General features: G+C 46.7%; 1 protein-coding gene across 3 annotated transcripts; it reads left to right on the top strand.

The window, feature by feature from the left end:
* The first annotated feature begins 4333 nt into the window (after positions 1-4333).
* Positions 4334-10155, top strand: LOC121152015 (mpv17-like protein). 3 transcript variants are annotated; one of them, XM_040973915.1, is made up of 4 exons: positions 4334-4643; positions 7135-7205; positions 9826-9855; positions 9941-10155. In XM_040973915.1, exons 1-4 carry the CDS (start codon positions 4334-4336, stop codon positions 10118-10120), a joined length of 591 nt encoding a protein of 196 aa, XP_040829849.1. In that variant the 3' UTR covers positions 10121-10155. The 3 variants fall into 3 exon arrangements, with proteins under 3 accessions (XP_040829849.1, XP_040829848.1, XP_040829850.1); XM_040973914.1 differs by having other exon boundaries at positions 9826-10126; XM_040973916.1 differs by lacking the exon at positions 7135-7205 and having other exon boundaries at positions 9941-10126.
* The last annotated feature ends 283 nt before the right edge of the window (positions 10156-10438 follow it).

Raw genomic sequence — 10438 nt, forward strand, 5'->3', positions numbered from 1 at the left:
CTGTACCATGTGGCTGGCCCCGGCAATCATTATTTACATAGTTGGCTGTGATACTGTGGTTTCTACATCCACAGATTCAACTAGCTTTGAAGCGAAAACATCTGGGAAAAACTTTTACCTGTCCTGAATATTTACACACGTCTTTTTGTCATTACATTTTAACTAATACAGAGCAACCATTACACAGCGTTTGCATCATGTGAGGTATTGTCAATGGGCTAAGGATGACTTAAAGTGTATGGGAAGATATGTGCAAATACTGTACCCATTTTACTTAAGACACTTGAGCAGCCAGAGTCTGGTGTCCACAGGGGGTTCTGGAACTAATCCCTGGAGCCACTTGTATTTTCCTTTTAGTTTTATCATCCAAATACCCCTTAACACCGACTTTGCATTTTTTTAAAATTAAGATGTATTTATTTTTACTAGAAAGGCAGATCTACAGAGAAGGAGATACAAAAGAGAGAGAGAGATCTTCTGTCTGCTGTTTTGCTCCACAAATGGTTGCAACAAGCTGAACTGAGCTGATCTGAAGTCGGAACCTAGGAACTTCCTCCGGGTCTCCCATGTGGATGCAGGGTTCCAAGGACTGCCATCCATGAGCAAGCAAGGGTTGCTAAGTTCCCACAGAGCTTTCTTTACCAACACTGCATTTTGAATTCATTTGATGTCCAGGGGTCACAAGACAGACTTTTTAAGTTTTTTTTTTTTTCCAAAACTCATTTAACATACAGTCATTTTTGGCTCTTTGGCCTCCACATGGACAGCTTGTGGGCAGGATGTGCTGACCCCTCTCATTCCTGCATCTCAGACACCTCAGGTCACATGCAGGAGACTAGACACAGATGAATTCATAATACTGTGGGAACTCACTCACATGGAATTTTAGAAAGCACAAACCATTATAAAGATAGCAATCGTTGGCCCAGGGAACAGGGCCTACTGGAGGCCAGGGCGTGCTAGGAAGCAATGTGGAAGTGCTAATCAAGGCCATGGTTACACAAGTGTATGTATGAGGGAATTTTCAAAAGTTCACTGAAAATTACAATTAAAATTTAAGCTTTTGTTAGTGTAAAAATAATTTCGAAATCCATATTTTTTTTCATACTCCCTTTGTTCTATAACCTTTCTGAAAACACCTTTGAGGGCTTAGATGTCAAAACTGTTTTTGCACCAAAATAAATGTATCTTTTTGATTTTTAGACTTTTTTTAAAAAGATGTATTTATTTTCATTGGAAAAGCAGATTTATAGAGAGAAAGAGAGACAAAGAGAAAGGTCTTTCATTCGCTGGTTCATTTCCTAAATGGTTGCAACAGCTAGAGCTGAGCTAATCTGATTCCAAGAGCTTCTTTTGGGTATCCCATGTGGGTGCAGGGTCTCAAAGCTTTTGGCAATCCTCTACTGCTTTCCCAGGCCATAAGCAGGGAGCTGGATGGGAAGTGGAACAGCTGGGACACCAACCACTGCCCATATGGGATGCCAGAGCTTACAAGTGGGGGATTGGCCTGTTGTACTGCTGCACAAAATAAATATATGTTTCTTTCTATTTCGACATCCTTATTGAAGTACCCCTACACATTTGTCAAACTCTTGGAACTGCATGTGGAACACCGGGGTATTTTATTATTGCTACAACATACTTCTGAAGGGAGATTTCTGTTCTGAATGTTGAAAACATTTGTTCAGTGCTAATTAACTGGATATAGAAGTAAATAAAACCAATCTATGCATGATACTTTGCTGATGTATTATTAATTTCCAAGTGCTTAAAAGACTATTTCTGTTATTATTTTACTTATACGGAAAGGACTTTTCTGTGATATTTGAACAGTTCTGACATTTGTCACAGCGGTAGGGTTGGACATGGTAATATTGATGCAATGGCATGAAAGAAATTTGGGGGCTGGAAATGCGCTATATTGGGTTTGGCTGTCATCTGCATTGTCCGCATCCTATATGGGCACTGGTTCGAGTCCAGCTGCTGGAGGATGCCTCAGGTAGTTGGGTCCCTGGCATCCACAGGAGACATGTGATTGAGGTCTTGGTCTCTGTCTTCAGACCACTCAGCCCTGGCTGTTGTTATCACTTAAGCAGGAACTCAGTAAGTGGAAGACCAAATAGGTGTCTCTATCATTCCAATAAATAAAAGAAATTAAAATTTTTATATTACTCTTCCTAATTCTTTCTGTAATTATTCTAGATTTTTTTTGAAAAGAAGAGACATACTTGTTTTTATTGGAAAGGCAGAACAGGTTTATGGAGATCAGAAGAGATAGAGAGGAAGATATTCCATCCACTGATTCACTCCCTAGATGGACACAAAAACCAGAGCTGAGCTGATCCGAGGCCAGGAACCAGAGGGCCCAGCTTGCATTGACCAGGATCCTATAAGGGGCACCTGTTCCACTTCCTATCCAGCTCCCTGCTTGTGGCCTGGGAAAGCAGTGAGGACGGCCCAAAGCCTTGGGACCTGGTGGTAGACCAGAAAAAGTCCCTGGCTTCTGGCTTTGGATCTGCTCAGCTCTGGCCACTGTGGCCACTTGGGGAGTGAACCAGTGGATGAAAGCTCTTTGTCTATGTCTCTCCTTCTCTCTGTAAATCTGTCTTTGTAATAAAAAATAAATATATCTTACAAAAAGTGCGTAGAATTATGAAAAAACAATTGCAGATGAAAAACTGTGATTAATTCACTTTTTGTGGAAATTAATAGTGGATTTGTGTATTTAAATATGCAGTAGATAAACATCTCCTGCTCCCCCACTGTAATGGAAGCCAGGACTACCATACGGGAGGCAGGAACCCAACCACCTCAGACACCTCTGCTGCCTCCCAGGTTCCCCTTGGCCAAAGCTGGAGTGATGTGACGAGCGGGGCTGGGCGGGGGACACAGGCATCTTCACCTCTAGGCTGAATGTCTAAACCCTGGCGTCTCTACAAGTTCCACGCATCCTGATCATACAAGCACACTGGACAGAGAGCATCCGAGTCCATCCCACAAGCACCGTCGAAGGGCTCTGTCTCCACATCCCAGTCACATGCTGAGTCCCTGGGCGCTAGGCTTCAGCACACGATTTTGGAGGAGACAAAATTCATCCCGTAACAGAACTGATAGTCTTGGGGACAGTCTATAAAATAACAGACGATTAGTTACACAGTCTCCCTGTTGGAGACTATGGCAAAATGACCAGTTGGAGCAACGCAAAAGGGATCTAGCGCTGGACGTCAGACGGGAAGCAGAGGTTGCGAGGGGACAGTGGCAGTGATCTCAATGAGCATGTAGATTGGGTAACAGGATTATGCCTACCCGGTTTCCTCGCCTGGGTAATCGCACTGTGATTATGTATGTTGCCAATATTTGGGGAGGTCTGGGTGAGGGGCAGATGGGAACTCTTTGTACTATTTCTGTAACTTTCTCCCAAGTCTGGAATTCTTTTCAAGCTCAGACATTTAAAGTGTAAGAAAGTAGGTAAATGAGGACAAATGAAAGGAGCCGGCTGGAGGGAGGGGAACAAAGATGGGACTGGACATGCCTGCGCAGGCAGAAGCAGCAGCCATGAGATAAATGCAGTCCCATGAGGTGAGAGACCCTGTCTGGGTTGCTGGCAACCTCGGCCCTAGGACAGTGCTGGGGTGCTGGGAGCTCAGGCGACATCCCGGGGGGGAGGGGAGAGCGACCAAGAGAAGGCACTAGGCATTGGGCCTCAGCTCACACCTGGGAAGGGCCTCAAGTGTTAACTTTGCAGATTCTCCCCAGACCAAGGTGGTGCCATCAGTGTTCTGTGTCACCAAAGCACTACTCACTTGCATGCAAACATTAAAAAAAAAGCTGCAGTTCAGGTAACTGAGTTTTGTTATCCCTTTGCTTTCTTCCCCCCCTAATTTTGTGAGATACAATTCACAATAAGCATTCAATTCTTCATTCAATGATATACTCACAGTGCAGTGGATCCAGTACCGCTATCTAATTACAAATGGAACCATCTGCCCAGTCATTTCGGATTGCTGCATTGCCCAACACCACGACCAGCACTAATCTGCCTCCTGTCTCTCTGAATTTGCCTGTCCTGGCCAATTTCACGTGAATGGGTCCGTACACCTAGTGGAGCAGGACCAGGCATAGTTCAAAGGCTGAGTTTCCCCCTCAGACTCGTGGCCACGGGATTGGATGCGCGGACTGGGTGTGTTTAGGGCGCCCAATCGCTTCGGAGCGTCTGAGCGTCTGGAAGGGGCAGGTGCGGGCGGCTGTGGAGCCGCGGCGGGCGTGGGCGGCATCCGCTGGGTGCTGAAGCCCGGCTGGGCGGGCGGTCGCTCCGGACGCCCACGGCGCGGGCATGGCGGGCTGGTGGCGGGCGCTGGCGCGGGCGGCCCAACGCCACCCCTGGCCCACCAACGTGCTGCTCTACACCAGCCTCTACTCGGCCGGAGACGCGCTGCAGCAGAGACTGCGGGGCGGCCCTGCCGACTGGCGCCAGACGCGGCGCGTGGCTACGCTGGCCGTGACCTTCCATGCCAACTTCAACTATGTGTGGCTGCGCCTGCTGGAACGCGCGCTGCCGGGCCGCGCTCCGCGCACCGTCCTGGCCAAAGTGCTGTGCGACCAGACGCTGGGTGGGCCCGTGGCCCTCTCGGCCTTCTATGTCGGTGAGACGGCCAGGGTCCCAGGACTGGGAGACCAGAAACAGGGGCAGGCTCATTTAAAGGGGGTGGGAGGAACTCGCTGCAGGGGCTTGTGGCTGGAGCCCAGAAGCGCAAGGAACCTGGGACCGGGAACCAGGGCTGGAAGTCAGGGCACAGTGGCTGGGCTATCTGGGGATCAGGCTTGGAGAAACTGAAGGTCCAGGTGTCAGGGATTGAGGTAGCTGAGTTTGAAACTGAGATGTTAGGGTTTGGCAGAGTCCAAAGCAAAGGATAAAGCAGGGCCAAGAGGTTCATTTCCTTGCAGAAAGGCCCTCAGGAACATTGAGGAGATGTGGTCTCCAAGTCGTAGCAATGCAATTCCTGGGGGGCCTTCCTGCTCCCAGAACAGCCACCCACACACTATGGGGGAACTGGTGGAACCTGGCATTGGGCCTGGCTCTTCTGTCATGCCCTGGTCCTGGTCTTGCTTTGGTAACAAGATCACCCTAGGGAAGACCTGGACAGACAATGTGGGGAGACCTCAGACACTTGCCATAGGGACCCCACTCCTTGGACTATTGTCCTGCGACTGGAGAGCCTGGCTTGGGGAACCTTCCTGATGCCTGAGTGCCAGGAATAACAGGAGGGGCTCCGGCGCCACCACCATCCTTTACATTTCTATAGCCTGGCAGATATTGGGGGCAAGTAAAGTGGGGAGGAGTGCTCATTTCTTTGAGAAATTTCCGTAGTTCCCCCAGAATGGGAGAGGCTCTCTCAGTGGCTGTTGGTGTGTCCTAAACCAGGGTGGAGATCAGGCAGAGCCACTGTCCTGGAGGAACTCTGGCCAGTGGCTTTTAGTTTGAGGGCCACACTCAGTTCCCTTTTCCCCAGACTGCACAGGAAGCCAGGAAGGGCTGCTTTGCTGCAGCCTCTGCTGGCAGGACCAAAGGGCTCTGCAGAAGGCACCAGTCAGGCTGCAGAAGTCTCCTGATCTCCTAGCTGTGGACCAGGGCCCAGGCTCTGACCCCCAGAACCAGGCTCCTCTGCCTGGTAAGACAGTGGCCTTGAGCACTGCAGTGAGAATGGCTGGGGGCTGTGATCTTAGGGTCCCGATTCTAGGTGCCCCTAACTCCTGGTTACAGGGCGTCTCAGAGGGTGTCTGGGTAACTCATCCAAAGATAATGTGATCCAAGCCCTGTTCTTAATTTGGATGCTCTAATGGTGATGGTGTTGTCAGTCAGTCTGACACCAGAAAGATGCTATGGACACAGGGCTGGGCAGCCTAAGATTCAGGCCGGAGGCACTTAGTACAGATTCTTGTCCAGTATGCTACTTTCCTTGGTGCTTTTTTTTTTTCCCCATCACATTTCTAGTCCAGTTTCCTTCTCCTCATGTTACCATGAAGGTGGGAGGAGGTGCACTGGGTGTTTGTTTAAGGCATTCTTTGAAAATTGCATGGCAAAGGATTAGATGATGCTTTGTCCCAGGGCCACCTTAGGGAGCCAGTATGGTAGTAGATTAAGGTCTGGTTAGGGAATCAGACACCTGGGTTGCACCCCTCTGGAATTTAACCTCTTTTCTTCCTTTTAACGTTTCCTCTTCAGTGAATTGTTGGGTGGGTCAAATGAAATGAGGCACATAGGGTGCTTGGCATTTAATCAATGCTGGGTAAGTGGAACACGACATTGCTGCTATTCACTTCCTAAATGCCTGGGTTAGGCTGAAGTCTGGAGCGTGGAAATTGTTTTCTTTTACTTTTTAAAGATTTTATTTTTATTGGAAGCAGAGTTATAGAGAAAAAGAGAGAGACACACACACAGAGAGGTCTTCTATCAGCTGGTTCACTCTTCAAACGGCTGCAACAGCTAGAGTTGAGCCTCTGGAGCAAGGAGCTTCTTCCCGGTCTCCCACATGGGTGCTGGGGCCCAAGGCCTTGAGCCATCCTCTGCAACTTTCCCAGGCTACAAGTGGAGAGCTGGATGGGAGGTGGATCAGCAGGGACATGAACCCAAGTCCACATGGGATGCCAGCACTGCAGGTGGAAGCTTAGGCTACCATGCCACAGTGCCAGCCTCAGGTGCCTGGAATTCTGAGGTCTCCACATGGGGGCAGGATGCTAAGCGCTTGGACAATCTCCTGTTGCCTCCCAGGATATTCTTTAAGAGGAAAAGACAGGAAGGGAACCCAACCATTGTGATATAGGATGAGGGTATCCCAAGCAGGGACTTAACTGACTAACCACTGCAGCAAAGGCTGTCCTGTTAAAGGATTCTTTTAAAGATCGTTTGTGGCATTTATATCCTGCATTTGGATTCCATGTTTATCATCCCTTAAAAATTAGTCTAGTTTTCAACCTCAGCCTGTTTTTACTGTTGAGTCAGAAGGAACATAGTGAATGGCTGATAGTAATTACTTTGCATATTGAAATAGGTAACTTTATATAAGCTGTTACACAGTAATCTTCCTACTGAACCTTTCAAAATTCCTTTGGGTTTTGTGTGTGTATGTGTCATAGGTATGAGCTTTCTCCAAGGAGATGAGGACATATTTCTGGACCTGAAGCAGAAATTCTGGAATACATATAAGGTATTTGAAAATGTAACCATATCTTCTTTTGGAAAGTGGAATCAGTATCTTTTTAAGTACTTTTTTTTTTTAACATTAAGTACCTTTTAATAAAACTGTTCTTGCATTCATGTTCCAGTTTGGTTGGTACATGGGTTCTTTTTTTTTATTTTTAAAGACTGATTTATTTGAAAGGCAGAGTGACACAGAGAGAGGGAGATGGAGCAATTGACTGGATCAATTCCTACAAGGTTGCAACAGAGTCAAGACCTCTACCCTGAATTTCTACCTGGGTGTCAGGGGCTCTCACACTTGGGCCATCTTCCACTAACTTCCTGGGTTTGTTGACAGGGAGCTAGACTGGAGGTGGAGCAGTCAGGTTCTGAACTGGCTCTCCCATATGAGATGTTAACAGTAGAGCTGCAACCTGACATAGTGGACCACAGTGCTGGCCCCAAACGTCTGCCATCTTGACAATGAGACCCTTGAATTTGTTTCAATGCATGATAAGTGAGAAGAGGTTTTATGCATGTTTACATTCTCAAGGATAGGTAGAACTGATATCTTTGTATTGTAGCCACTGGTCACCACGACTCCTGCTCCTATTGTAATTTATCTTATTAAGAATCAATTAATTCTGTAAATTCTGGAGCCAAAGCGACACACAAGTTGATTTACAAGTCTTATTTACAACATAAGCATTGTAGAGTGAGTGGCTTAATGGTCCTGCTTCCCATGTTCAGAACCCATGTATGTGTTTCCAGGTGTGCACTGTGCAGAGTCCCTGGGGACAGAACCTTCTCAGTGTCACACGGGTATTGATAGAGAAGGATGATGCTTCCCACAGGCTTTCCCAGACACGAGGCAAGACACCTGCTGTGCAGTGTGCTTAGTAAAAACAAACATGAACATAACCCAGTCTAGCAAATACTGATGCATTTGCTTGATCAAGATTTACTGAACAATGTCTTGGAGGCCTGAGAAAAACCAGAGATACTTTTCATCTCTGGTTTGGAGCTTTGTTCGATTACCTTTAATGACAATGGGGTGATGCTTCAGGATCCCAGAATATACACAGACTGGACTATGGCTTCATATGTACTTAATTCTCCACCGAAAGTCGTGCCAAGCCACATCCAGCTATTACCCACACTGGTTTTAGTGCGTGTTGTTGAGTGGTGTCACCCATGTGAGTGGCAGACCACAACTACAAGGAAAGAGTGTTCAGGGTAGTACCTGAGATACATTCTTCTCTTTCACAGCATAAACATTTTAAATATACTATGTATGTTTATTTTAATTGAAAAGCAGTGAGATGGAAACTGAGACGGCTCCACCATCTGCTGATCTACTTAAAAAAAAATGCCTAACATCTAGGCTGGGCCGGGCTGAAGCCAAGAGGCATGAACACAACCTGGGGTCTCAAGGACTTGTGCCCATGGGGTGTACATATCAGCAGGAAGCTGGAACAGGAAGCAGAGTTGGGGCTCAAGCCTAGGCACTCTGACATGGGATGTGGGGGTCCCAAGGAAGACATAAAACAGCTTTGCCAAGTACCTGCCCCTATAGCTTTTAAAAAAAAAACCCACTTATTTGGAAGTGATTTCAAACATACAGAAAATATTAAGAATTGTTCAAAGAACACACATGTACCCTTTGCTCAAACTTGCCTGCTATAAGTATTTTGTGCCATTTACTTTGCTGCTTATTATCTTTCCACCCATCCATCTATTCATTATCTGATTTTCTAAATCATTTGAGAATAAGTTATACGCAACTGCTGCTTACTGCTAAATTCTTAAGTCTCTCTTGTTAAGATAAAGCTATTTTCTTAATACCACAGTTACACAGTTATCAACTTCAGTGAACTTAAAATGTGCCTGGGAAAAGTGTCAGAAGATGGTCCAAGTGCTTGGGCTTCTGCCACCCATGTAAGCCTCTGGCTCCTTGCTTCTACCTGGCCCAGTCCTGGCCATTGCAGCCATCTGGGGATAGAAGCAGAGGATGGAAAAATCAATCTCTCACTAATGCTGCCCTTCAAATAAATACAATCATTAAAAACAAGAGAAAACCTCTATTTTTGTTTTGAGATAGGAAGTACATACCAAGGCCTCTCTCATATTTTGAAATGCCTAATGGTAATTTTTCTGTGTGTCAGAATGTGTAAAATGAAACCCGTTAACATATGCCTGTTGGGGTTGGGATATCGTGTGGCTCCTATCCCACATCAGGGTGCTGGTTCGAGACCTGGCTGTTCCTACTAATGTGCCTGGGAAAGCAATGTAGGTTGGCCCAGGTAGTTGGGTTCCTGACACCCACATGGGAGACCCAGCGGGAGTTCTTGGTTTCAGTGTGAAGCAGCCCCCACTTGCTGCACACATTTGGGCAGTGAACCAGCAGATGGAAAATTTTTCCTCCTGTCACTCTGTCTTTCACATGAAGCAAACAAATCAAAACATGCCTCACAGATTTTCCCACAACACTCTGCCCTCTCAGCTCTAGGAGCCTATTATTAATCAGCTTAGTCTGAAATACTTCCTGGGCATGCTCTCCACCTGGCATCTTAATCTTGCACAGAATGAGCTGTGTGATCGTTTGTGCCATTGGGAGGCATTTCTAATACGGTTTTTCTGTATTGCAGACTGGTCTGATGTACTGGCCCTTTGTACAGGTGAGTTGGACACGCCTCAGAACACCAAGTCATGGCTTTGGCCTCTGTGGAGACCTCATCGCCCCTCTCTCTCTCTCTGTTCCAGCTGACCAACTTTGGCCTCATTCCTGTTCACTGGAGGACAGCTTACACTGGACTCTGTGGTTTCCTCTGGGCCACCTTCCTTTGCTTTTCTCAGCAGAGTGGTGATGGCACGTTGAGCTCAGCTCTCACTCTGCTTGTCAGAAAGGGAGCCGGTGCAGCCGAGAGGCCCCCGGGGGAATGAGGTGGCACCGACTCCAAGTGTCCACAGTTGGTGTTCCTAAAGCACTCGGCTCACTGGTCATGTGCTGCATTGTGAAGAATCACTGTTCTACAGATCCATTTGTTTTCAATTATCAGTGATTTACATTTTTATACAGATCTTCTCCTCCCATTCCAGTGTGAAAGTCTTGCTTAATATTTTCACTTCTCTCAAATTTTGGTTAATACCACAACAGTGGCAGATGCCTAGTTCAGAATAAGTAATATTTGTATTCTAATATTTTAATGCCAGTTGATTTCAGGAACTCCAAGTGTGATTGTTTACCTCTGCATTTTAAAA

The sequence above is a fragment of the Ochotona curzoniae genome, unplaced genomic scaffold (assembly GCF_017591425.1).
Source record: "Ochotona curzoniae isolate NIBS_2020 unplaced genomic scaffold, NIBS_Ocur_1.0 contig_2321, whole genome shotgun sequence".
In the NCBI taxonomy this organism is placed as follows: Eukaryota; Metazoa; Chordata; class Mammalia; order Lagomorpha; family Ochotonidae; genus Ochotona; species Ochotona curzoniae.